The 27,843-nt window shown below is 37.4% G+C and overlaps 6 protein-coding genes across 7 annotated transcripts; all 6 read right to left on the reverse strand.

Moving 5' to 3' along the window:
* Positions 1 to 168: 168 nt before the first annotated feature.
* Positions 169 to 2,022, reverse strand: LOC117626795 (cytochrome b561 domain-containing protein At4g18260). Its single transcript, XM_034358636.1, has 4 exons — positions 1,599 to 2,022; positions 1,325 to 1,489; positions 622 to 770; positions 169 to 539 (listed from the first exon to the last, which is right to left on the reverse strand). Exons 1-4 carry the CDS (start codon positions 1,731 to 1,733, stop codon positions 194 to 196), a joined length of 795 nt encoding a protein of 264 aa, XP_034214527.1. The 5' UTR covers positions 1,734 to 2,022; the 3' UTR covers positions 169 to 193.
* Positions 2,023 to 2,974: 952 nt separating this feature from the next.
* Positions 2,975 to 7,640, reverse strand: LOC117624067 (60S ribosomal protein L18a-2). 2 transcript variants are annotated; one of them, XM_034355192.1, is made up of 6 exons: positions 7,290 to 7,640; positions 7,103 to 7,178; positions 6,121 to 6,235; positions 4,330 to 4,445; positions 4,168 to 4,231; positions 2,975 to 3,559 (listed from the first exon to the last, which is right to left on the reverse strand). In XM_034355192.1, the coding sequence occupies exons 1-6, from the start codon at positions 7,528 to 7,530 to the stop codon at positions 3,218 to 3,220; spliced, it is 954 nt and encodes a 317-aa protein (XP_034211083.1). In that variant the 5' UTR covers positions 7,531 to 7,640; the 3' UTR covers positions 2,975 to 3,217. The 2 variants fall into 2 exon arrangements, with proteins under 2 accessions (XP_034211083.1, XP_034211082.1); XM_034355191.1 differs by lacking the exons at positions 6,121 to 6,235; positions 7,103 to 7,178; positions 7,290 to 7,640 and adding an exon at positions 4,559 to 4,741.
* Positions 7,641 to 11,592: 3,952 nt separating this feature from the next.
* On the reverse strand, positions 11,593 to 13,340 carry LOC117625864 (cytochrome P450 710A11-like). The gene has a single exon (XM_034357447.1). The coding sequence runs from the start codon at positions 13,313 to 13,315 to the stop codon at positions 11,780 to 11,782; it is 1,536 nt and encodes a 511-aa protein (XP_034213338.1). The 5' UTR covers positions 13,316 to 13,340; the 3' UTR covers positions 11,593 to 11,779.
* A 1,357-nt stretch (positions 13,341 to 14,697) lies between these two features.
* Positions 14,698 to 17,506, reverse strand: LOC117624618 (40S ribosomal protein S14). The gene is made up of 6 exons (XM_034355978.1): positions 17,374 to 17,506; positions 16,372 to 16,491; positions 16,233 to 16,278; positions 15,794 to 15,879; positions 15,445 to 15,574; positions 14,698 to 15,003 (listed from the first exon to the last, which is right to left on the reverse strand). The coding sequence occupies exons 1-6, from the start codon at positions 17,374 to 17,376 to the stop codon at positions 14,936 to 14,938; spliced, it is 453 nt and encodes a 150-aa protein (XP_034211869.1). The 5' UTR covers positions 17,377 to 17,506; the 3' UTR covers positions 14,698 to 14,935.
* Positions 17,507 to 18,255: 749 nt separating this feature from the next.
* On the reverse strand, positions 18,256 to 22,971 carry LOC117624143 (phospho-N-acetylmuramoyl-pentapeptide-transferase homolog). Its single transcript, XM_034355281.1, has 8 exons — positions 22,079 to 22,971; positions 21,847 to 21,921; positions 21,377 to 21,594; positions 20,539 to 20,989; positions 20,352 to 20,416; positions 19,519 to 19,709; positions 18,786 to 18,994; positions 18,256 to 18,684 (listed from the first exon to the last, which is right to left on the reverse strand). Exons 1-8 carry the CDS (start codon positions 22,211 to 22,213, stop codon positions 18,502 to 18,504), a joined length of 1,527 nt encoding a protein of 508 aa, XP_034211172.1. The 5' UTR covers positions 22,214 to 22,971; the 3' UTR covers positions 18,256 to 18,501.
* A 117-nt stretch (positions 22,972 to 23,088) lies between these two features.
* On the reverse strand, positions 23,089 to 27,154 carry LOC117624144 (la-related protein 6A). Its single transcript, XM_034355282.1, has 11 exons — positions 26,744 to 27,154; positions 25,917 to 25,998; positions 25,014 to 25,108; positions 24,849 to 24,920; positions 24,673 to 24,749; positions 24,499 to 24,583; positions 24,195 to 24,242; positions 24,024 to 24,089; positions 23,776 to 23,919; positions 23,521 to 23,614; positions 23,089 to 23,436 (listed from the first exon to the last, which is right to left on the reverse strand). Exons 1-11 carry the CDS (start codon positions 26,975 to 26,977, stop codon positions 23,303 to 23,305), a joined length of 1,131 nt encoding a protein of 376 aa, XP_034211173.1. The 5' UTR covers positions 26,978 to 27,154; the 3' UTR covers positions 23,089 to 23,302.
* Positions 27,155 to 27,843: the final 689 nt, after the last annotated feature.

The following is a 27,843-nucleotide window of genomic DNA, read 5'->3' on the forward strand; positions in this document are numbered from 1 at the left end:
CATGCACTCCATCACTGTATCTTCTTCTGTATAAAAAAAACCACCCAGTCGCATAGAGGGCATGCATAAAAAAATTAAAAAATAGATAAAACAAAATGAGCACTCACAAACAAAGGGAAAAAGAAAGATGGACAGACAGACAGACCAAAGGGTTTTTTTTTTTTTTTTTTTTAAAGGAAAAAAGAAACCCAAGTTAGTCAAACAAGTTCTTGAGTGCATTGTGTTTGCCACATGGCTGCTGTGGCAGCAGCTCCTTTTGGTTTTGCCTTTGAACATTTTCTTGATCTTGAGTGATTGGTTCAAGATTGCCTAAAATCACTCCTTGCTTTTGTATGTACTCTCTTTTGTCTTGGATTAGATAATAGACAGCAATGAAAGACACTTCAGCTGTGAAAAGGAGAGTCCAAAGCCCTGAGCTTCTCTGTGTTCTCTTATGGTAGGCATTTAAACCAGTGTATATGTTGATGATCCCAACCAATGATATTAGGGTTCCAAGCATCCAATGCACCATGTACCAAAAACTTCTCTCTTTCTTTCCCCTACATATAAAAATAAAATTAAACTCTGTTTTAGTCAACCCTCCAATTGTATATTGCTAGCTAGTTGATGAACTATTTGTACCTGTGAGGCCTGAAAAATCCTGTCAAGGCTTGCACCCAGATGGCACCATAAAGTGCTAGACCTAATCTTTGGTGGTTGTTGTTGAATGAGTTCTCAAAGTTTCTGAGGGACATGACAGCTCCAGCTGTGGCAAGAAGCACTGAGAGCATCTGTTTATAGATGAGAAATCAGAAGCCATCATCATATACAATAACTGATGGATTAACATGCCTAAATTATTGTGACAGTATTGTAATTATGGGGGTATGTATGGTGTAGCATAGACAAACTGTTATATAAAATAGAAATGATGGCAAGTTTAACTTGCAAACTTAATCAAGGGGGAAGTACATAAAAAAACTGATTAGTGTTGAGTTGTGGGAGATCAATTCATGAGTTTTAAGTACAAAGAGAAACACTTACTATTCTTCATGTTCAAGTAATCATACATGATTACTGGCAAATATGGTTGCATTTGTTTTTCAACTTTAAAATATAATTAAAAGGGTTAAGATATAAGTTAATAAAGAAAACAGACAGTGGACAGCATCATTAAAGTTAAAGTGGGCTATGATGATGATTGAGAACAAAGATTAAACTTGAAAGAGTATTGATCATGTAACTCAGAATTATGGTATTAATTCAGTGGTAATGGAAAATTAGTGTTCTTAGATAATATCCGAAACCGGTCTTAGAATAAAGAAAGAAATAAAGAAGAGCTTGCCTGTAAAATAACATGGAGATAGAAGAGAACTCTGGCCCTTGTCGTCCCACGTTCTTCTCTAACAGACATTCTGATGATAAGAATTCCAACAGGCATTAAGAACCCCATTGAAAACCATGAGAGGAGCCCATGAACTGTGACATTGGATGTCATCTGAGGACTCAACTGCAAAAGGACAACCCAAGTAGCAGAAGAAGAAATTAAGAAGAAGGTGACCAAAAGAACAAGAAAATATTCATCCAAAAAAGGCTGAAGTGAAACAAAACTAATTTACCTTGTGAGAGTGTTCTTCTGTGCTCTTATCGTTGGGTTGGTTGCCCTCTTCATGATATGAACAGCCAACTAAGGGTAGAAGAAGAACATAAAATGTAGAAATAGCCAAAGATGCTAGCTTGAGAGAAGTTTGCATTCTTGTGTTTGTGAGGGTGAAACAAGGCCAAGAGAAGAAGAGAACCAAAGCCTTACTTCAATTTACTCTCTCTACACTGCTAGCTTTCAGTTTCTCATCATTCTTTTGTGGCTTTTGGATGGCTTTTGGGATAATTTGGAGAGGGAAAAGGTTACATATATGTGTAGCTTTTCAAGGATTTGCTTTGTAGGAGACAATGTGGTATGATTAATTAGTGACTGCAAAAAAAGAGATTTACCATTGATGCTGTAATAGACATAAGATTGGTGGCATGGGGCACTTACATGGATGGTTGTTAGTGTGAGAGAGAGAGAGAGAGAGAGAGAGAGAGAGAGAGAGAGAGAGGAAAAACAAAAACAAAAACAAAAGGTGGTCTTGGAGGGTATGATTTGAAGGTTAGGTGGATAAAAGTTTCAAAAACTTTCATCAAAGTGAAAGTAGGGTTGACATCGCGGGACTTTCTGGTTTTATTTACAAATTACAAAAACACAAAGAAAAGGGCCAAACTTTCAATCGGTGGAGAGCTTGAAGTAGTTCATGGATGCATGATATGGAAAAGAGATGCAGCTGTTTTATGTGGCAACGTAGCTAACTCAGTTGTAGCTGTTTAGCTTCACACGTATTGTCTGATTTTGCCTCGCTTGTTCCTTTCTGACATTTGGGTTTGGCGTTTAAATGTGTTTCTTTTAAATTTCTATACACATCCATGGGTTTGGCTTTGGACAAAGAAAAAAACCAGTGGCAGACGAAAAGGTGATGGTGACAAAAATCATTCGCTAAGTTTCAGATATAAAATCTCATTTTCATGCCAATGAAAATGATAACTTCTCGGAAAGATGGATTTTTGGTTAATAATTCCGTGGAGGATAAACAAGTGAGTTCATAATCATACCATTGCTATTGCTTTTGGGTCCTTTATAAAGAGAACAATAAGGATGGTCAATGTTTGGTCAGCAGTCATAATCAACTTTTAAACAATCTGGTTATCGACTTAATCGATTTCATTATGGTTAAACCTATGAAACATATGCGTCGCTTATGCCTTCAAGATGCCACAAATCTCATTCAAAGACGAGTAAATTGTAACGAGGTATAATGAATTCAGCTTTCAGTGGATTGCTCCCTACTTAAATTCCTAATCCAACGAACAAAACTACTTTCTACAAACTTCAACAAAGTAACCCATTGAACATTAAAATCAGACCTAAATTGATGTATAAGCATTCAGCACCAAACAATACTTGAGAAAAAGAAACATAAAATTGAGGGTACCATTCAACGTTGAGTGCAGAAAAAGAGCAACAACCATAATTGATAGCGATTTTTGAAGTAAAACAAAAAAGGGATCGTCAGAACCCCAATAGGTACTCCAACTGTTTGTTGTTCTAAGATAGTCGAATAAAATAAATATCCAAAAAACAGCAAGATTCAGAAACAGATCCAACTCTAACCCCTCCTTTAAGCTTGTTGATCGAATGACCAAGTTACACAAACAAGTTGGGCCTCGATGCCTTGTATGTTGTCTTCAACTTCCTGGATGGTGGCCTCACTTTCCTGAACACCAATGGGAACTTGATCTTGGAGTTATGGAATTGCTTGGTGCTTTCCCTCTTGCAAAGTTTAGCCGGGATAGTAGCAGTCTTGATGATCTGGATACAAGGAAACCTGACCCTGTGGCGAGAAGCCATCTCAATGTACATCTGCTCCACAGCTCCGTTGAGGGTTGTGTCACGGTACTCCTTGTACATGTTGTGATAACCTGTCCTGCTTTGATACCGCAACCAAATACCATAGTTCTTGATAGTAGTTGGGTTCTTCTCAAATATCTGCAAGCAATTTCAAACAAATTGTTTACCACCAAAAACCCAAAAAACAACAATCATCCAAATTCTAGCATATGAAACATCATGTCAAAAATGGAACACACTGGATAATTGAATTGAACAAATAAACCAATGGGCAGGCAAACTTGCCTTGCAAAGAGCCAGGGGTGGCCCTTCCCACATTCAAATGCTAGACCATACAAAATAACAAATGAATTGAAAAGGTAATACACCAAATAACAATCAAAACGTCTGTAATCCTAAATACATGTACAACTGCTGCACTAAACATAATGTAGACGCAGGCCGGACGATACCTAAATGAGCAAACAGCATTAACAACGACAAAAAATAGCGAAATAAACTCTCAAGCTCCTTGAATAATAATGCCCAGGCATATAATACATGAAATTGGATTTACAAAAACAAAAGAAAGAAGTTAAACACAGACATTATAACAACACAGCGAGCAAGTATATAACATATATAGTGAGCCCACATTTCACCACCGCAAAACAACATTTGCTATAGAAGAGACTGACAAATAATCAAAATGAGCACAAAATTTATTAATTACATTAAATAAAGCATAAACGGCAAAGAGAACAAACCTCATTAATGGCAAGCACTTGGCCATTGCTCTTCTTGACCTTCTTCAGCTTCCTCAGGAAATACCTAATCCAAAAAAATCAACCAACAAAATTAAGTTTAACCCAAAATCCAATGATGAACATTTGGGATCACAAAAGCTGAGTTCAGGGTAAAGCTTATACCAGAACTTGGACTTGGCGCGAACCTCATTGGTGGCCCAGAGCTTCATTCGGTAAATCTTGGGGTGTTCATCAGATGCCGTAGGGAGCTTCCTTCCAACAACCTGGTACTGGTGGAACTGCAACACAAAAACGACACCGTTAATTGCAGCTCAAAACCCTAACCTCCTCCCCAAAACCTTCATTTCTGAAAAAGAGGGGAGAGATCTGAGAATTACGTATGCAGGCTTACCTTGAAAGTACCCATGTCTGAGAATTAGAGAAGACGACTACGATCTCCGAGGCCTCTCTCTCTGTCTCTCTTTCTCTCGCGCTCTAATATGAGAAGCGCAGAAAAGGGTTTTTGCTTCGTTTATATATGAGGCGGAAACCCTAGTTTATGAAAGAAGTGATTTTGGGCTTTCTTGAAGGCCTTAAAACTCGCGATCAAAGTTATTTAGGCTTCGTACGCGTAAGGCCCGTTTTCTCTGTGAGTTTTGGTTTAGGCCAGGTTGCAAATATCCAGACAAAACAAGTTAAAATGTGCTTAATCCGGAATCTACCTCCTCACAGTAATTTCTTGATTGAAAAAACAGTTAAGAATAATTTAAAATATCGATTTGTCAAAACAAAAACAAAAAAAAAGTATAAACATAGAAAATTTTAGTTATATGAACTCGGGATATATTTCAACACTGAGAAGAGAAGTACATGTCCTGTGAACGGCTAGGTATAATTACCCGCATTGTCTTTCCGAAGCCGGTTTGAAGGATATGTTATGTCCATAAGTCCATATTTTTCCCCCCCATTTTTTATAAGGCCAATTTGGATTTATCAAAGCATGATTTAATGAATCTGATTACAGCAGATTATTACATATAGACATTACTTCCCTTTGTATCAATTTTACTTTCCAGCTACTATAAGTATATGTATATACTGTTACTAGGAATGCATTTCTTGCAAATTATGGGAGAATAGAAAACCATATGAATAGATACATACACATAATATACTGTGTCAAATACATGTATAAACAAGACAACCCAACATTGATAATTGAAAATAGGCTATAGCCATCTAACTGCTCCTTTGAATGAATGCAGGGTACAATCACAGGTTCATTGTTCGCAAGTCCATATTTAACCTCACCAGGTGCGAGCTCCCTTTGTTGCGCCAAGAGTAACAGCAATCACAGCAAGAATTGACTGAAAATGCAAAACCATAATTCCATGAGAGCACAGCCAAGCCAATGTATGAAACCTCACTTCTTAGCAACCAAAAACATAATTCTGCAGGCGGAGTTATCCAAGATTGCAGGTCTTGCTATGAGAACATACAAGTTGATGCATGAATTAATGGTGAATGAGTCAAGTTCTCTAAATCCTTTCAGGATATCCAATAGGACAAGACCTTTTTAGCTTCAATCAGTATCATCAAATCAGAGTCTTTCACGGTTTCTATTTATCTAGTTTATTTAAAAGCATTCATGATGCCTATCAGTACAGAGCATAGAATTAATATAAACATTATCCAACATTCCAACTTTCGATGATATGCCAAACTCAGAAAAGTCATGAAGCTTATCCAAGAGTTCCCACTATGTGAATAAAATATTAACAAGAACTAGATATGCATAATGCAACTGTATCATTGGTTGAAAGTTTTAAGGAACATTAAGTGATCACCATTTCGTGAACATAAAAATGATAAAAATGTTCATATGTGGAAATTGAAACAACCAAAAGAAAAGCATGTAGATATTATTAAAAGAAAACAAAAAAGCATAGAAAATTACATGGAAGGAGCACTTACAGCTATTGTGCATGCTACATATCCAGGTTTTTCTCTGTAGTCCACCCGCACGCAAAGTAAGATGAAAGTTCCAACATACCAGGGGATGCCTCCAAGAAAGAACCCAATTATAAACCTTCAGAAAAAGTTAAAAGTGTAATCTGTCAGCAGCAGCCAGCCAGAAGAATGCTCATGGAATTATGTTTTAAAGTCGAGGATTGAAAATATAATAAAAGATCATCTACAAGGTTTTCTCTTGTTATGATCCTATGATGAATTTCAGAGCTAGCATAACTCAATAAATTTTAAATTTGTAACTTGTTCAAGAAATTATCATCCCATTATAAGCTGCTTGCTGTAAGCACATATTGCATCCAACTATGTAAACTACTTAGGCACCAGTGCCAAGCACCAAGCTGCCTTAGCCAAAGCGGTACAGGTTGATGGTGTCTCATAACTGACAACTGGAAAACCACTGATCCATAAGCAAAACTTCAAAAAAATAGAATGCAATGGTATAATTGGCAGAAAATATAGCTAATCGAAATTCTCAAGGCTTGTTTGGGAGAGGAAAGAATATCTTGTCTTATCAAAACACAAAATCAACAATTTCATAAAGGTATTATAGTTGGACTACTTCATGTTTACACGCCTGTACCTATATGATGAATCGGTGATTACCATAACTTGTACAAGACACATGATGTTCAGCCCCAAAAAACCAGCATATTTCAGCTTCCTTTTGATCCCCCTAGCTCTCTCTTTTAATTCTTGACTAACCCTTTTCATAATTAATATGTTGTGTACGAACTTTATGCATATCAGTATATGCAGCGGATCAAAGTTACTCAAGGTTTTCTTTACATGCCCACATGCACTAAGCCTACATGCTCAAGGTTTTCTTCTTAAGGTGTAGCTCAATGCCCTAAAACACAAAAACACACAAATAAATGAAGAAATAACAAACGTAAAATAAAGATTGAATTCGATTGAATCAACTTACAATAACCAGCCGATGCCCATACCACAGCAAGGAAGGCGGCGTTCATGCACAGGTCTTCCCTCAACAACAGCATAACCTTCAAACCCCATGAACCCACATCAAAAAATAACAAAATTCAAGAATTTTAAATATATATATATATATAAAATCATGAGCATGGAAAAGAAACGCGTTATCGAAAGTTTACCAGTGACCGTTTGGTATCCACGATGGTGATGATGATGATGATGATGATGCTGGTGATGGGGAGGCAAGGGAGGGCGGCCAGTCGAACCGGGAGGAGGAACCGGCTGAGGGAAACCGACGACCGGCTCAGGCGGTGGCGGAGGAACCGTGGGGTAGTAGTTGGCAACGCCTTGGAAGGTGCCGTAATACTGCTGGCTCTGCTGGTCGCCCGCGAGTCCTCTGGTCTTAGAATCGTCGCTCATTTTCGATCCGATTTGAGTTTTGGGGGAGGAGGGAGGGTTTTCAATCAGCAACAGATTGTTGGGCAGTGGTTTCAATTTCGTGGATGGCTGGCTCAGCTGCCGGCTTTGGCAGCCTGGCAGTTTTGGTAATTTTTCATTTTGCTGGACTTTGGATTTCTGTTTTCCAGTTTTGGGCTCATCAATTTTGGGCCATCCAACCCACAATCTGATAAAAATCATGTGGACCAGAAAAGTCGCCATCTTGGAAAGGCTTGAACCTTAAGCAATCTCCACATGATTGTCATTTTCAGTGGCCCAAGTGTAAATCAAGGAAGTAGACCTTTTGATGGGGATAGAGGATAACAATTTGACGTGAGTGCCAAAATAAAAATATAAAAAAGGCAATACTCCTAAGTCTGTTTGATAACCATTTTAATTTTAGTTTTTAGTTTTGTGTTAGAGTATAGAGGGAAATGATAGTAAAAATAGAAACGAGGATGAGATTGAGAGAGAGAATGAGAGGAATGAGTAATAAAAGTGAAAACAAAAACTTGAAAGTGAAAACAATTTGAAATTATTTTTTGTTTTTGTTTTTATTTTTGTTACTTCTCCCTCTCATTTTCCCTCCCAATCTCATCTCCACTCTCATTCTCACTTTCCATTCTCCCTTGTTTTTTCTCTATACTCTAATACAAAAAATGAAAACTAAAAACTAAAAATAAAATTTTTATCAAACAGGCTCTTCAATTTTAAGTTTTTTTTTTTTTTTTTTTTTGAGAAATTCTATGATTGCATTCATAATTCAGCCAAAAAAATCACTAGCCACAAAAGGCCAATACAAATTAGCCATAAAAGGGCCATTACAATAACGGAGCGGTCTGATATCAAAATTAAGAAAATCATATATGTCTCCACTAACGATCAGGCAAGATCGAAGAAACTCTGGCATAGGCATCCCAACTAATATTGCAAACTTAGAATAATAAAAAAGAGATAAAGCTTGAAAAAACCAAGCCATAACAATACAAATAAAACTCTCACCAAAGATAGATGAAAAGCTCTCACAAAGGAGAGATGAAAAACTCTCACAAAAGGAGAGGTGAAAACTACACAGAGAACCCAAAGAGTCTCTGCAACTTATTCAAACATAAAGAAATTGCAAAAAAGATGGTGGTGGAGATCCGACGCCGAAATGCAGGTGAAGATCCGACGTTGAGCCGCAGCCGCCTTTAATGATTGGATGAAAATCATAACAAAACTAAGACAAATAGGGACAACCCTTTGTCTCTGAAAATGAGGGAAGAGGTGAAAGGAGGAAGAGAGGAAGAGAAGAGGGGAGAGGGGGGAAGAACAATGGCTTCCTCCTCCCTCAAAGTGAAAAAGGCTCTAAGAGTGTTTTTTAGGAGAAAGGACGATTTTAAGTTGTTAGACATTCATGAGTAGCATACATGAGTTAAATCAGTTTGTCGGAACGATAAGTATGTCTCTTTACATTGAAGTTTAAATTATTACTCTCATAAATTAATTTAAAGTAATTTAGAATATCATTGGTCAATTAACCAGTTGTATTGTACTGATCGCCAGGCCACTCACAACATGCAACGATCCAACACCATTTATCCTGTACCGAAGAGAACTTCATCAGTGTGCAATTACCCTTTTCGCCTAATTAATGTACACAAATGTGGTTAAAATGACATCTATCATTCATTTATGGCAACCCAAAAGGAAAAAAAAAACGTGCAATTTACTTTATGAGCAATCAACGATCCGCTTGTAGCTCATAGAAATCTTGTCGGACTATAAAACATAATATCAATCAATCAAATCAATGTATTGTCAAAATTTTGGATATAATTTCACAAGGATCCAAATTTTTTGCTACAATTTTCTTTACTATAATTTACTTTATTTTTGTTCTCCGTATGCTACTTCATTAAAATTTAATTCAAGGGATATAAATTAGACACATCGATTGTAAAATAAAAATCTAATTTACTTCTAATTAAAAATGATTAAAATACCCTAACTTGACTAACACCTAAACTTAACGTCTCTGGAAGTTTTTTTTCCCTTCTTCCTCCTCTACATGTATGCATCGCTCATCAATCTTTTCTTTCTCCAATCTTAGAACACAAAAACATTCTTACCAAGAAGAGTATGAATATAACAAGAATCCTATGACACATCAAATAAAAAAACTAGCTCCAAGGGCATAGGAAATTAAATCATTAAGTTTACCCAAATAATAGAAAACCTAGAGTGAGAAAGCACATAAGTCATGTAAAGAAAATATAGAAGTAGCAAACTCTACGTTTTCAAAGATAAAAAATATAGAAGTAACATAATAATGAAACATGCAATATTTATTGTCAAGTTTAATATAATCAAACACGTTAATATATGTAAATGTAAAATATAAATGAAATGCTAGAGGAAATTATTTTGATTTATAATATATTAAACATAAGTACTCCATCAAATTACTTAAAATATTCATAACTTTCTTAATGACAATTACCTAATGATCAAAATAAGCATGAAACTAATTAGATTGGATTGGATCCTCACAAGCAAATTCATCATCCAATCCAATCATGTCGATTTTGGAAATTAGGGATCCAATCCAATCTACCAAATCATCGAAACCGATTAAAATTGAATTGGATTGGATTTGATTGAATCGGTCGGTTTGAATGGATTGGATTGGATCTTGTACACTCCTAGGGAGGGGAGGGAGAGAGAGAGAGAGAGAGAGAGAGAGAGAGAGATAAAAACTATAAGAAACCCCATTGTTTTTGTTTTCAATAATTGGGGTGTTTTTGAGTTTTTTTTTCTTTATAAATATGAATTTTTAAAAATAGGCCTATTAAACGGATTTTTTGATCTTTGACTTAAAATATGTTTTTGAATTTGTAAAAGTGAATCCAAGCCTTTAATTTTTTAAACATGCACCCAAAAAAAAATATTTGAAAATAACATCGACATCATGGACAACTTGAACACAAGCACAATCTTCTCATCCGGGAGAAAAAAAAAGAGAAAAATACAAACTTAATTTATCATCACGTAGGTCATTGCAAATGATGTTGTGACAGCAATGTTTAACTTTTGAAAATGAGATTAATCTAAATCCATGTTAGGGGCCACTTAAACATCATCATTCATCACCCACGTTTTTATGTATTTAATTTATCTTATAAAATCATTTTCAGTTTGTTCAGTCAAATATTGTAACAGCACCTCCAACTATATTAAATCAATGCAGAATTTTTTATGTTAGCCGTCTAAGCATTATCTAAAATGGCTATTAGCAGACTTAACCAGAATTTTTCATCCATCGTGGCATGCCTGGAAATCTGTCAAGGAGAAGAAGACTTCCTCTGCTAATCAGCCAGTAGGCAAAGCACACCCTAAACACTGGATCTAAACCAATCAAATTTTATTCTTCTGCTGCAAAAATCAAATACTGTGATCAGTACTACTAGCTTAGTTTAGGGTTTAGCTAGCTCAAGCTTGTAATAAGAGCTTAGACTACACATGGCATACATGCACAAATCTTTCACCGCTCTCTCTCTCTCTCCCATTATCCCATACCTAAATCAGAAAACCGTTCACTTGTCGATGCAATTGGCAGGGGGTAACTTTCAAGTGCAATCTGCCCAGAGTCATAAGAAGTTTGACTTGACCTTATACTGTGACCGTGTCCAAAACAAACACGCATTATCATGTGTTTTAACTTTTTACGAAAATAAGTAGAATATGAAAATTACATTGTTGAGTCAATTTAAATATTATAATATAGGGCGATGATATAGTATTAATAAGTAAATGCATTTTATTATGTCACGAATAAATTGATAACAGATTTAATTAATATGTTAAGAATTTAATATGAATAAATTGATAGTAACGGAAAGTTGAGATGAAATTTTGTCAAGGTTTGACATAGAAAGGAAAAATAAAAGTCTTCGTCAAACTTGTCTTCCTGCACAACGTGCCAACTATCACACTTGCATCTGCATGGGCAGCCAAGCCAGCCAATCACAATTCATAACCAGAAAAACACCCATAAAATAACATTAAAAGGGATTATCTTCTTGGTAAAATACTCAATTACCCCAACAGTATATTGTGGCTCTCTATCTCTTCTCATCTAGGATCTATACACCCCAACAATCGACATCTCCAAAAAAAATTAAAATGAAAAATAAACCTTAAAACGAACAAATTAGAACGAGGGTACTTTCGACTTTTCAATCAAGGTAAATTACAGGGAAGGTAATCGTGTGCACCGCGGGGACAAGAAAACCTTGCAATCGTCTTTGGGGCAGATGGTGGGGACAAACTCGATGTCATCGCAGCCGTCCGTCCTCTGCCTCTTGAAATCAATCAACGTACAGAACATGGCGATGAAGAGGACGAGATGGTTCAAAGCGTACCTCTGGCCCACACACTGGTGGGCCCCCGCCCCGAACGCCAAGTAATTCCTCTTGTAAATCCGGTCTTCCTGCCTCTCGTCGGAAAACCGGTCCGGGTCGAAGCGCTCCGGATCACTGAATCCCTGAAGGCACGACTCGTAAGCCGAGGGGAACACAATGGTGCCCTTCGGGATCGTGTACGTCTCAGTTAACGGAAAGTCAACTGAGGCAATGTGCGGGACCATAGTAGCCGGAGCTCTGTACCTCACGACCTCACGCCCCACCGCGTGCGTGTACTTCATTCGCGAGAGCTGCTCCGCCGTGATCAGACTGTCCGACTCCGGCGACCAAATTCCGGCTACCTCTTCCCGGACCTTGGCCAAAACCTCCGGGTGCGAGTCGAGCAGCGTCACCGCCCACAGTAACGAAGACGTGGAAGCGTCCTGAGCCGCGAAGAGGAAGTCGAAGAGGTGCGCCCCGATCTCGACTTCGCTGACGACCGCCGGTTCGGGGGAACCTGCCTGAGCTGCATTTCGGAGCTCCTGAACAGTTTCGTGCATCCAGAAGTCGATGAGACAAGTAGGCTCGGAATTTGCAATCTCCATTCTGGCCTTGCTCCGTTCGGCGCAAAAGGAGAGAGTTTCGACAAGGCGGCTCACGGCGAGCCTAGCGTTTCGAAACGCGGTGCCGGGAAGGTCGATAGGGAGCTTCATGAGGCCGACGTTGAACAAATTGTAGTCGGATTTGAACTTCTCGCGGGCGGCGGGGCCCAGGTAGGGCCCGACGAAGACGGTCTGAGAAGTCTCGAGGTTCATGTCGCGGACGAGAAACCGGAGGGTGATCGGGTCGGGTCGGGCCTGTGAGGAGAGTCGGAGCCAGTTTTGCAAGTGGTGGAGGATGATGATCTGCTGCAGGGCGGTGTAGGTTGAGAGGGCCTTAGGGGTGAAGTTGGGGGCGATACGACGTCGTAGGTCCTTGTGTTTTTGGCCAGTCATGTAAATGAGGTTGTGGTCGCCGAAGAGCTTCTTGCCGAAGGGGTGGCCCACGAGGGCGAAGGCGTCGGGGCGGACGTTGGCGAATATTTTGTGCGAGAGATGGGTGTCACGGATGAAGAGGATGAATTTTCCGATGACGTAGTTGGAGGAGAAGCCGAGTGGGGATGACTTGGCGAGAGCGGATTGGCGGTCCCAGAAGCGGGTCGGGTTGCGGACCAGTAAGATTGCGTTGCCGAGGAATGGGAGGACGACGGGTGGGCCCGGCGCTGTGCGTTTTTTGGTGAGGTAGGATATTTGTTCGAGGAGGAGGAGGAAGAGGAGAAGGGAGAGGAGGTAGGGGGTGAGCTGAAGGAGTGAAGTGATCATCATCTTGTTCAAGAGGGAGCTCATTTTCTTTGCTTGAGGGCTTTTCTGTGTATGCGTGGGAGTGGATATATATACATAGAAAGGAAGGGGAGTCTAAGAAGAAAAGGTTTGGGTACGAAGAGACAGCATTTGCTTCTTGATTCTGGGACGCTGACTCATTTCAGAGAGAGAGAGAGAGAGAGAGAGAGAGAGAGAGAGGTGTGTTGTTGTTACAGTTATTAAGCTTGGACGGCGGAGTAGTGGGGCAGATGTCCAGCTGTAGCAGTTGGACATTGTGAAAATTTCACGAGAAATGCTAACGGGCACTCCAGCAGTTGATGTCATAAAGGTTCAACGGCTCAGAATGTCCAATTCGCTTGTGAGCTACTGATTCAAATATAACTGAATCTCAATTATATGAATATAATTTGTTTAAGAAGGAAATTGTGAAAATTGAATGGGAAATGAATACTAGTTGAAAACGTAATTGGACGTATGATTGGTAGCACAGCACTTTCTTTGTATTAAAATAACGAGACACCCCATGCAGTGAGAGGAGAAGAAGACAATGCAAAAACAGAAAACAAAAATGCGTGGGAAATTTAAAAAGGCAACTGTCTTTTCACATCCACGAGAAAATGGGCTTCTCCAAAGTCAAGTGTAAACCCATGGTCCAAAGTGAAGCGTGTTACAAAGTTGAATCAAAACCAAACGAAAGATCATCAACCAAAACCGGTTCAAGTACAGGATAAAAGGATCTGTTATTATCAGGTACATTAAAAAAGGAAGCACAGTTATAGTAATGGGAGTTGTCCAAAGAAATGAAAATGTGCTGATCATTGTTCCTCCCATCACGACACAATGCTAATAGGTCAAATGTATCTTTCCAGCTACCTTTGAGGGTATTGTTTTGACTTTTGAGATGTGATCATGGATTAAAGAATGATGTCATATCAATTTAGTATACTTATTTCAGGTATTGCTCTTTCAAGGGTATATTCTCTCTGTTAATATTATTGATGATGTTGGTGATAGCGGTAGAAGTGAGAAGTTCTGTTTGTAACAGATTAGGATGGAGGTGGTGGTGTTTATTCCTTTTCACATGTCGTCTAGTCTTTCCCAGGTTTCCTTTCCTTTTCTATTTTTCTTCTAGGGTTTGGAAACTTTTGTAACAGGGCGGCTTGTCCTTTCCCTTTCTATTTTTCTTCTAGGGTTTGGAAACTTTTGTAACGGGGCGGCTTGATGAAGCAGGGGATTTACGTAGTATACGGGGAAGATGACTTAGAAAAGGTATGTATACTAACTAAATACCAAATTCAATTGAAGGTAGGTCGCAATGCGCAATTTTGATGCAAAGATGACTTATAGAACATTTTAATGCAAAGATTGAACGAGCATCTACAAGGAAAGGAAATTGACACGAAAGAGTGCAAAAACGTGCCATAAGATAGCTCATTGCAGACCACATTAACAAAGTACGGATAACAAACAAAAACTTCCAAGAGTCTCATAAACTCTTTCTAAATTAATTGAAAATATAAATCTTTAGCAACCACATAGTCAAAAGCTAGTCTCAAAACTGAAAGTAACAGCTCCTAGTTTCTGAGACCCATAATCCAGCAACCACCATGACAAACAGGTCTGACCAGATAAGAAGTGCAAGCTTTACAGCCTCCTTCCTCTTCGGCCACCCTTTCTACGGGTGCTATCAGTAGGAATTGGAGTCACATCCTCTGAAATTAGTAATTAAAAACAGAAAAGTCAGCATTGCAAATCAATAAATTACACAAGAACAAGTCTAATAGTTTCAAAAAAAAAAAAATTGTTATGGAAGAAATGTATACAAAGAATGTTGTAGAATTTTAAAAAAAAAAAAATCATCTTCAAACATCAGCTAGAATAAACATTCAAAAACCAGCTTCTGCATTTTTTTGTCGGATGTTTAGGTTAATTTTGACAACCAGACTTCAGTATTACCCTACATACACTAAACAAAGCTCTAATTATAAAGATCATGCCACTAAGAATTTGCATGACAAAAATACTAGACATTAGTAATACTTTCAGGGATGCTTGCATGATACAGTAAACATGCTATAAGAATTTGTTCAGTAGATACGAAATTGGCAAACTTTGGTAATATAATAAGTCTTTCAAGAAAAAAAAGTGTATACCTATACGACCAATTCTCATTCCAGAACGAGCAAGGGCACGGAGGGCAGACTGGGCACCTGGACCAGGGGTTTTGGTTTTGTTACCACCAGTAGCACGGAGCTTGATATGAAGAGCAGTAATACCTAGTTCCTGCTTTATCAAAAGTTACACTTATGAAGCAACAGCAGAAGGCAAACAAAATAATAATACTGCACTGCAGCTTGTAATAATGCACACAAATGACCCAAGAAAATGGCCCAAATCAATTGCTTTATAAGAAATGTTTGGTTATTTGTTTCAGCAAAAGAAAAAAAGAAATCAAAAGCAAAGAACATGCATACAAACTATATATTGAAATTAGACCAAGACCTTGCATCTCTGTGCGACATCCTGTGCTGCAAGCATAGCTGCATACGGGGAAGACTCATCTCTGTCAGCTTTCACCTTCATACCACCTGCATTTAAAGAAGGGAGATTTTATGAAATTGAACATAAGACTTAACATCTAAACATAGTGATCACCTAGGTAGAACCTACGACCAATTTTTTTTTTCTCCACACTATAGAATCCAGTTCATAGATGTCACATCCAGCAACCAACAGAATGACAGAGAACACTACTTACAAATAAAGAACTAAAGAATTCAAAATTCGTCATGCTCCAATTAGGAGTATATTACAACCTTATGTGCATAATAATTTATTTGCAATAAAACTTATAAAACTACCAAAAAGTTCCCAGCATGAGCCTATGGTGTCCAAAAATGAAATTTAGCATATCTTTTTCTAGAAAACCAAAATTCCATACCAGTGATGCGCACCAAGGTTTCTCTTCCTGACAGATCTGTCACATGCTGAAAATCAAACAAGAAACCAATATTACAAACCAAAGTAAAAAGCAGAATAAATTATACACATCATACCAAGCAAAAGTTAAGTTCACTTACAATAAATGTGTCATTAAATGACGCAAAAATGTGTGCCACACCAAAGGCATATTCTCCATCCTTGAGGGTAGGACCAAGTGTAACGTTTTCTTCTTTTGGCTCCCTAACCTTCCTCCTTGACTGTAGCAATCATAAATTCAAAAAGATGTCAAAATCAGGAAGAACTAGCTCTACCATTGATTAAAAAAACAAAAACAAAAATAAATATTTGAACCATCCACTACCAATAACAACATTTTTTGAAACTGAAACAAGAACACTCTAGCAGTAGAAACAACTCAAACAAGTTTAATTTCCCAATCCTCCGACCAAAAAATATATTCCTATTACTGAAAAATGAATTCTGCACAGCTAGCTGTTTCATGAACTTAATCAAAATATGAATTCTTCATATTTCTCAAGTGCTACAGGTGAAACAAAACAAAATGCTTTTTTTACACAAAAATGTCATAACTTGATTAGTATGCGTTGTAGATATATGAAACCAAATCCACTAACATGAGATAATCATACTAAATTCTCTGCAACATAACAAACGCTTAGAAATTGACTCAAAGCTAAGTAAGCACACATATTGACTCCAACTCAAGTAAAATACCACATTATCGGTAATAAAACAAATTTGGATAATTTATTCACCAATTAGGTATATGACCCCCAGACTGACTAATCTGAATTTGTCCAAGGGCTTTCTTCCTGATAAAAACAGTAACCAGATAATCATATTTTTAACAACGAAAATAAAAACGAAATGCAATTTTCCATTTGCAAAGTTTGCAAAAAGGTAATGCATTTGAAAGGCAAGTCAAAATCTCAATTTTCCTCACAAATGACACAAAAATATACAAGGTTTCTGGATCTGAAACGCTAGCAGCAAAAAGATGGACGTCTGGGGTCTTACACACATCATAAAGCCTCACAAAATGAATTGGGTACACACAGACAGATCAATCTGAGACATACTACATGAAAGAGCATAGGTTGGATTTCAGATTTGCTTACCATGGCTGCGAAGTGATGAGATTGGGTGCTAGGTTTTCGAGGAGGCTCTTGTTGCGCTTTTGTCAGCTATAAAAACCCTAAGGAGAAGACTGAGGCGTTTGTGCCTGCTTCGCTTTTATATCAGAGAACAATTTTTAGGGTTTTGTGAGATGGCGTAAAGACTTGAGAATTTACAGTAATAGCCCTTTGATTTATGCTATATTGTAATAATTCACCTTTTGTTTTGGATATTCCAGTTTTCCTCCTAGTAGGCTGCCCCCCTGGCACCCGTATAATTTTACTTATATTTAATTTTTTTCCCGAAGGATAATATTATGCATGACAAATAATTATGAATAATACTAGTCTTATCACATTTTTATACCATAATTTCATACCACATGATGTGGTAGTTGATATGTACATACCACTTATGTAAAATACTAGTTTCTGTTTCTCTAATTTTATTTATTAAAATACACTTTATTTATTTAATTAATATGGCGTATGATATGGACATGTCATATCATATGGTATAGAAATGTGGGATAAAAATATGGTAAGTGTAGCATTACTCAATAATTATTTCTTCTTAAAACTTGATAGAGTTTAGTCTAGTGGTGCTTGCAAAACAATAAGTGAAACTACTATATACCAATAGGCAGTATAAAATTTTTAGTGTTAAGGTTTGAAAAGGCAAATAAAAAAAGTGTAAAGGTTCTTTAAAAAAATTCCGAAGTGTAAAATAGATGTTTAGTAACCTCGGATACAAGAATAATTGTTTTTAATCACATCTAATAATAGGCTGTATCGAAGAAAATTGACATGCAAATCATTCGAATGGTCTTTCACATTTGAACTTGAAGATATAATTTTCAAAAAATTGATTGTATAAAAGGCTTGAAAAAAAAAAAAAATTACGAATTGTCAAATATACTTGTGATCAACGTATAGAACTACAACTGGTATTCAGTCTTCTAAGCAAAAAATTGGCATACAGGGTTTGACTTGTAAGTATACTCTATTTTCAGAGCAAGCTGTTGAATTACAAATAAATAAACCTTACATCATATAAGAATTAATTTTAGTGATCCTAAGTAACTACAAAGAATGGTAACAACGAGGAGTCCATTGTCCATCATCCAAATGTTATGCAGAAATCAGACCCAGATAGCCAGCGCATAACGCCAATGTGGATGAAATAACGTATGCACCACCAACAATGACTGGTTCTTTCAACCCACATAGTTCAAGGTGATGATGAAACGGCGCCATTCGAAGGAGACGACGACCAGCTCCATGCATGCGCTTGGTTGTCTTGAAGTACAATACCTATAAGCACACCAGTATATCAATCCAGAGATAAGCTGCACTGCACCTTAAAACAATCTATGAATGTGAAAGGTTTTAGTTGAATGTGATCGGTAACAAACCTGCAGAATAACCGATAAGGCTTCCACGACGAAGATGCCAGATGAAACAAATAATGGAAAGAACATCCCTGTGCAACAAGCCATTGCAGCTAACCCTCCGCCTAGTGCCAAAGATCCCGTATCACCCATGAATACAGATGCCTTGTATCGATTGTGCAAAAGAAAACCAACGCAAGCTCCTGCCATTGATGCTCCAAATACAGCAAGGTCTGTTTCATATGGCATGCAATACTTAGCACTCTAGAATTATGCAGAAAAGAGAATTCAATTGCTTAATCATTGACAAGCTTACAATGTTGAGTTAATAATCCAACCCTTGGTGGGATTGTGCTAGTGATGATGCAACCAAATTGCAAAAGATAATCTTCTATTTAACACATAACATATACAATTGCAGTAGCAATGATTGAGAATGCAAACCATTGCGCTCTCACTCTGAATAATAATCTACAAAACATTGAGGACTTATCTCCACTAAACGAAAAGCAAATTTACAAGTAATTAGCTGCCAAGCTGTTGAGCAAATTGGCGACTTCACATGCTGATTTAGAGGATAGAAATCAAAAATGAATCCATAAAGTGATTTTATATCAAAGTCGGCCACATTATAATCCTGTTCTGCATGCCGTTTAGATATGTTTCATCGATTAAAAAACACCATTATCCTATCACATGCAACATATAAACTGCATTACAAACAAATTAAAAATATCATAATGACTACTACACTGACCAGAACATACTGGAAGCACTGCGATCGACATTCCTATAAAAGCCAACGCAGCAGTCCCTCCAGCCAGCCCATCAAGACCATCTGTTAAGTTAACCCCATTTCCCATAGAAACAAAACAGAATGAGGCCAACACCAGATAACATTTACCCAGGCACACAAGGCCCAGTGCAGGTAGAGGAACCAACATTTTCCTGCATTAAGAAACAGAAGATCGACTTGAGCAAAAGTACCATGTCTAAAGCATTTGTCAAAATGTTTTGTCTTTTCTCAATCAATGGCAGTGCTATATAAAGAAATATTGATTTTATTTATAAATATACCCGGTAGTACGAGATTCCCAAAATAATTGCACATTCTCCATTAGGCTTTTTATCTTATAACCATGTGTATTGTATTTTACATCTATGAAACTTTCTAATAAATACTAGGATGTTATGATCTCACACAGTGTTTAGGTTAACATAATAGTTATTAAATCTTGCTTCTAGTTCAGTATCTTCTATTGTGCCCAAACACATATGCTACAGTTATAAAAGTTTCATCACTTGTAAAACGAATTATCTTATGTATTTAAAAAATAAACACAATATCTCACACTTGAAAATTCTGCTATGCACATCCTGTTGCAGATTGTTTCTCACTTAAATCTCATGATTTTTAGGCCAATCCATGTATTTAATTTGGCATAACAGCAACTATAATTCACATACTACGCCCTATTTTGTCAGACTGATAATTAGCGCCAAACACAAGTTTATATTTTCTTGCAAACTCATCATCATAAGAATAGAAATGTGCGTTACCATCAGAAAAATAGTTAGAAGAAGATATACATGCCATAGGGTGATGATATTTTTGCTGTATGCAACCAATATGAAAACCAGATTCCAACAGCTACCTGTAAAATTAGCATAACTTAAATATTGCTCAAAAGTTTGATAGAACTTAGAATCAATTCTATTTTTTTTAAACAGCAATACGCAAAAAGTTTGAGAAAGAAAAACTTGATGAAAAATTTACCTCCATAATAATTTTTGTCCATGCGGATAAACCAGTGTTATGGTTCTTGATGAGGCTTAATGTATCATCAAGTAGCCCAATTGCAGCAAATGCAAGAGTTGCTAGAGCTACTCCAGAAACTTCGACAGAAGAAAAACCGGCAATGAATTTCGCAACAATTACACCAACTGGTACAAAAAATAGTCCACCCATAGTGGGAGTTCTTTTCTTTAAGGAGTGCCTTACAGGCCCTTCTATCCTGATAATTTGACGAATCTTCAAGACATAGAGAAATGGTACACAAACATATCCCGCACATGCAGCTAAAGCGGCTGATATGAAAAAGGGGCAGGTCAAGTGAAATGGTGACAAAGGTAGTCTAACAATCCGCCATGCACACCAATCCACATATAGAAGCACCACCACTAAGAAAATTATCAGTCCAGTGTTGAGTAATACTCCATTCCTGATCCTGCAAATGTAGAGTGTAAACGACCATCAAACTAAGAAGGCTGCAGACACCTCACTAATCTAACAACCTGAGTAGATTCCCATACAGTAAAAGATTTACGATTTCCCATTGTACCCAAAAAAAAAAGAAAAAAAAGAGAGGACATTCCCTTGGATTCATTATTTTATTAGCTAGGCTCCATTGACTTTAAACTTTTAATTTTTAAATAAGCACAATCACAAAACCAAACACTGACACACTAACTACAATTACATCATTGACTTTTGCTCAAACAACTTTAAAATACCATAGCTTTATCCAGTACGCTTGCTTTTCATTAGAATTCCATTTCTTGAAATCCAACCATAATAAAGCAAAACGGCCAATTCCTAAGGTTGACCTACTTGCCTGTGCTTCTTACGCTGTTTCCCAAGCAATGCAAACCGATGAGCAGTCACAGTTAGAGACTCATTAGTTGATACAGTGATGGCAGGCAAATCAATATCGGCCACGGGAGTTACAACGAACTCTGCATCACTATCTTCACCACCGCTGGAATAAATCATGTACCCTGTAGACTCTTCATGGTTTCCCCAATCATCAAGTGGTGTTACATCAGCTGCATCCTATAGATCGATTTAATCTTTAAGTACAAATTAATGGTGTCACAACAATCACAATAATGGTTTGCATTTTTTGTATTGGAGAAACCAACGTAGGTTTCTGTTAAAATTGAGAATTTATTGAAAACCTTCCAAAAAGAAAGAAACTTGATAGTTGATTCTAAATGTAAACAGAATAAGATACCCAATATGAACAAACAAGAAAAAGAAGTCATCATTGTCAGTTAGCATATGGGCCATGAATTATAAGCTCACCGCATCAAAGGCCCCGAAATCAACATCACTATAACGATAGCGGCGCCCATGCCTTCGGAAACTTGGTCCAATCAACTGCAATACAATTTTATTAAATGAGCACCAGTTAATAAAATTTTCACAGTTGAAAATCCTCAAAGTTGACTTTCTCAGCCAAACGGAAATTAAATTCCGAATTGAACCAAAGAAAACAAAAAAGAAATGAATCGGCGATGCCAAAAAATTAACAGACCTTAAGATCGTAACTCTGGGGCGAAAAGGCCGAAACGGATCCAAGACGAGGGACCGTACAGAGTGAGCAGTAGTTGTGCGAGCGAGAGAGTTGGAGAGGAGAGAGATGGCGGAAAGTCGGAGAATAAGATGTCATGGCTCTGAAGAAGAAGAAGAAGACGACGATGAAGAAGAAGCTGGTGAGAATGAGAATGGAAGGAGGAGAGATGGTTCAGATCTTGAAGAGGTTGGGAAGGCCATTAAAAACTGGAGTCAGGGATATTCGAGTTTTCAGGCATTTTATACCAAACGAAAAGAAACTATTTGTAGCTTTAGGCCGGAGGGAAAGCAAAAGTGAAAATACAGACTTTGAAATTCTCGCAACGTTTTTTCTGTTTTTAATCTGACTATTTTGACGCGCCAAGTCGAGCGTGGGAGCTGGGATGGCGTATCAGATGTGGGCCAGGTGGCACCTGAGAGAGAATTTGTGAATGTCACTTTCTAGTTGATTTATTTTTTCATACAGCCGATCATTTAAATTACTCTAATAGTGGATGAAGTGAATTCAAATTTGGGTTCAAGGAAACGAATTTGAGTGCTATTTTCTGCTAAAGTTAGGAAGATGGAGGAGGTTTTGTCACAAATACTATCAAAATATCATAAAGATTAAAATTAGGAAAATAGAGGAAGTTTTGTCGCAAATACTATCAAAATATCATAAAGATTAAAATTAGGAAAATAGAGGAAGTTTTGTCGCAAATACTACCAAAATATCATAAGCACTCAAATCTGTTTCCCAACTTGAGTTAATTTATTTGTCGTGAAGAAAAGAAATTCAATTATTGTAGGTGTAATTTCCTTTCAATTTGGCCAGTTGTCAATCCATGCGTCATGGTGTTAGTTTCAGTCCCACCCAGTTTACCAGTGGATTAGGTAAACGTTTGATTCGAACATATGATGTCATAGATTCTCTCACTAGGAGACATTCACCCAATCTTTGATTTGTCTTGCATGTTTGGAATGGCTCCAAAATGAAAAGCGTGCAACACGACCACAATGGTTTTGCATTTACCCACCTTAATACTTGCTTCATTCACAAACCCAACTAAAATTCAACAGAAATTCGTGTGCCGATTGATGAAATATTCACATAGCCCGCCAGCACCAGTAGTACACACACCACACATACATCGGAAAATGTTGTCAAACACAAAATCGCTCAAAGATCCGGTAATTGAATCACTTGCTAACTCTGATTGGAGTTGGCGCCCAGAGTCCGACCACGCCCCATTGTGAATCCCCTGGTTCCATCAGGCATTCTCGGGCCAGGTGGTGGCTTTGAAGGTTCAATCCCATGATTAGCCGAACTGGTTCCGTGACCTAGGGAGGAACAAAATATCAAACGTTTAAGTTAGATTAGCCCAAAGAAAGGAACCAATTCAAAAAAGTAGCTCACCAACATACCAAACCCATTGGTGACACGGTATTTTTGCCTTCCTGATTGGCCCCGATTTCGACCTCTATGCCCATTTTTCTCCTTGGGGACTCTCTCACCATCCTAGAATGGTAAAAGCAAAAAGAACTTTAGAACTGAAAACCACATGTTCATAATTCAATCAAGAACTCCAGTAGTTTGAAAATAAAAAAATAAAAAATCAAGGACTCCAGTAGAAAGTAAATATGAACAACTGCTCATGAGAGAATTCAACACCACTTTACCTCATCGTCAGGTGTCCGAGTATCATTATGATGCTCACTTGCATTATGATTCTCCTCACCTCCTGTTTGATCAGAAGTTCTGTTACCACTACTCTTCTCAGAGTCAAAACCCCTCCAGGCTTGTTTTCTCTGTCCATACTTCCCCTGATGCAAATAAAACAAACATTAATTCCTCTTCTTGCCCTGAACGAAATGTTAAAAATAAAAATAAAAAATATTTTAAATAAATGAATAACAGAACCATTTACCATTTGCTTAAGATGCTTCACCCGCATGCCATTTCTCCAGTCCTCCTCATTATTTAAAGTTGTGACCTAACGCAAATCACCAGGAAAGAAACTGTAATGTAAAGACTAAATATCCAAGCTATAAAGCCCAATGCAAATGGATGATGGTGATGGAAAGAACAAGATACTTACAGCTTTGTCAGCAGCCTCCACAGTATCATACTCCACTAGAGCATGCAACTTCAGTAAAGAATCAGACACATTACAAAAGGATGCCAAGAAATCTCATGATGTGTTCAGAAAAAAAGACCTCAATCAAAGTATAAAGACAGTGGTAGGTGTAACCATCCCATTAGACCTAAACAGTTAGGTGTAACCATCCCACACATTCAACATAAGGCATTCACCACCCAATCACAAACACCCAAGACATTCATCAATTCCTCATTTCTCCAGATTTCATAACTAGCATGCACATATGTTTTAAAAACCATACCTTATTACTGATCAGCTTCTCAGCCTTGCTGCCTTTTGTTGATGCTTCTATGGCATGGGGGTCAAGTATGCATACATCTTTTATACTGGAAATTTAAAAAGTATGCTTAATCATATATTGAAGAAAACGGTAATCTGACAGCACGAAAAGAAAAGGGAAAAAAATAAAACATACTTTCCAGCTTCACCAAATATTTTTTTGAGGTTCTCCACTGAATGATCCTCAGGTAGGTTCTCTACCAAAACAGTGCACTATAATGCCCAAAATCAGATGCTTAAAGATTTCTAAAAACAATATATCCAAATTCAAAAAAACATATGCATATATATAAACGAAATTCTGGAGAATACCTTTGCATCCCTGTTTTCAGGTAATGGAAGAGGATGAAGCCGTTTTAGCTTCTTCCCATTCGAACTCACAACCTACAATATGGCAAATTAATGCTTATAAGTTAGCATGTTCATCATCCCACAGGCACTTACATTGTTACAAGAGAACAAAAGAAGAAATATTACAAGGAGGGAAGACTCCCTCAATGCAGCCGCTATTAGTGAATTGTTTCGAATGAGCTTTTTCATTTTTCTAAAAGAAGCAATAACTGAAATAGGAACTGCAAGAAGATATGTCCAAAAGTTAGAGCATTGTTACAAAACAAAATAAATATTACTAGTTAAGGAAAGGAGACAACCGAGTTTTGTTGTTAAAATTAAGATTTTTGAACACCACATAACAAACAAATTGAACAATACAAAACAACAGTGCAACACACAGGTTTGCAGCTAGTTGTATTAAAAAGATTTCTCACACACAAACACACATGGAGGAACAAGATAAGGAAGTCTGAAAGAGAAGAGGGCCAGTTCTCATTTGCTGCCACTAGAGGAGCAATCACCCCCTATCTCAGAAAGATAAATCAACAACACTACACTAAATTGAAAAAAAGGAATAACCAATGGAATGAATCAGTTTCTAATTCCTAAAACTGCTCTCGCAATAGAATTTGATGAATAGAGAAGGAATCAGTCAGCAGTAAGTTTGATAGTCATTCAAAACCAACCACAGATGCTCGGCACAGCTAAATCTAGCTGCACCAGGAAAACACCAAGGCAAGGCAACATGTCAGAAGTACCTGCTTTACTCATCACCTTCATCTTCTCTACTCTACTATTGCCAGATAATATTAACATAATTGACACTGTACAATTTAAGCACCCCCGCAATACTAATAAACTAGCAATAACAATTATAACGCATAGGGAAAGATTAGTTAAAAATTAAGAAGCCACTTGTGGGACACGGGAAAGATTGGTATAATGTAAGGGGGATATCAGACCAGACGAAAAGTTATGCAAGTTTCAGTTCTGTACAAAACATCATACTCCTAAAAACTACGTTGAATAAAAACACCAACTACTCACCAAAACCTTCTTTGTTCTTCTTAATCAAACTCAACATATGCTTGTCAGAGGGCAAATTTTCATCACTGAAATAATATTCCACCTGCAAAACCACAAAGAACATTAAATAAATAAAAAAGAATTACATGACAAATTTGATTTAATACAGCATTAATTCGTTACAATGTCAATGACAAATAATTCATTTTTGTTCTCCCTTCACTTTTAATTCAAATTGTCGCTTAGCTTTACTTACTAATCAAACTTTAACCTCCCCATTTGATTAAAGCTCGGCATGAGTCAAACTTTAGACTCAGCTCGAGAGCAACAACACTGAAAGTACTCGTTATTCTCTCCCCTGCGGTCCCAAGCTTCTAATCTAACCCCTATCTTAGGTTTTCATAAGTGCAACGGTTGGTGAACAATGTGAGTAAATAAAGTAGCACATTACTTTCTTTACCAGAAAATTAGCACATAAAACGGCTTTAAAAAGTGCATTCAAATAACCACTGAATTCAAATTCACTTATCGCATGCATAACACATAGGAAAGCAACTTGTCTCCGAAATAACTTTGATAATTTCTTTTACCATTGCTAGACGGGTTCTCGAATACAGATGAAAACAAATACAAATTTGGAACATAATTTCAAAAAATCCTAAAGCTACTCAATCATTCGGGAGGGAGCATGCGATTCTAGGGTTCATAATCAATAAAACACAGAATATAAATTTCTTCGAACCTCAGAATATCAGCTCCAAATCATATTTCCTTTTAAATGCAAACAGATATTAAGCTCCTAGGGTTCATTATCCACATATTCAGAGATAGAGACAGAGAGATCTTACCTGCTTAATAATTTTCTGTTTGAGGTCATTGGAGAGACCGCTGGTCCCAGACGATTGATCAGGGTCATCGTCGGAAGGCTGTGGTTGAATCTCGGAGGAGACGCGATCGGGAGATCCAACGGGTGAGACATCAGAACCGTCCGTCAGAGACGGCGGAGGCGAGTCGGTGCTTCTGATGACGGCTGTGGCGGTGGGGGCGGCGACGGTTACGGTGGGCCCCTCTTCGCCTTCCATTTTATGAAAGAACAAAGAGGAGGAGAGGAGAGAACCTTCAAAGGTTTCAAAAACGAAGGCAGGTCCCCGCTCTTTCTTCTCCTAATTTCTGGTTGCTTCTCCTTTCCGTTAAATAGAATTGCAAGAGCAAGACGTCCTCCGAGGACATTGAGGTCATTTCGGGCACTTCAATATTTTCATTAGGTAAATTACAAAAATAGTTCATGTAGTTCTGTTCATTTTCACTAAAGTTCAGATAAATTTGATTTTAACTATTTTATCCCTATAGTTGTGTGATGTTCGAAGAAAATTTTAATTCATATCAGTTCCATTCTCTTGGACCTTAGGGTTCAAGAGACTTGTGGTTACTTATTCTTAAATTTAATTTAAGGGTTAAGCAAAATTTATTTTAAAATATCTTTTTTCTTTTACCTTTTAAATTTCACTTAACAAAAAAAGAAAAAACTAAAAACTAAAAACCCAAAATCTATTCTTCTTCCTCCCGCTGCCCCCACGCTCTGCTTCCTCCCATTGTTGCAGCAACAACAACTCCGACTCCGGCGTAGCCAGCGAAAATCCAAAGCGACTTATTCCCTCGCACTTCAACAAGGTCAGTTTCTTGTTCTTATTCAGTTTTTCACTCAATTTTCAGATTTGAAATCATGAACCCATATATGGGAATTTCAATTGAGTTTGTGTTATTTTTTATTTTGAAACTATGTAACTTTTCCTTGTACGCATCTGAACAAATATCAGGCTCTAGTGGAGTATGATACTGTAAATTTGATTTTAACTATTTTATCCCTATAGTTGTGCAATGTTCGAAGAAAATTTTAATTCATATATGTCAATTGCGTACATGTTATTTGAATAATAGAAGTTTAGGA

This window comes from Prunus dulcis, chromosome 4 (genome assembly GCF_902201215.1).
Source record: "Prunus dulcis chromosome 4, ALMONDv2, whole genome shotgun sequence".
NCBI lineage: Eukaryota > Viridiplantae > Streptophyta > Magnoliopsida > Rosales > Rosaceae > Prunus > Prunus dulcis.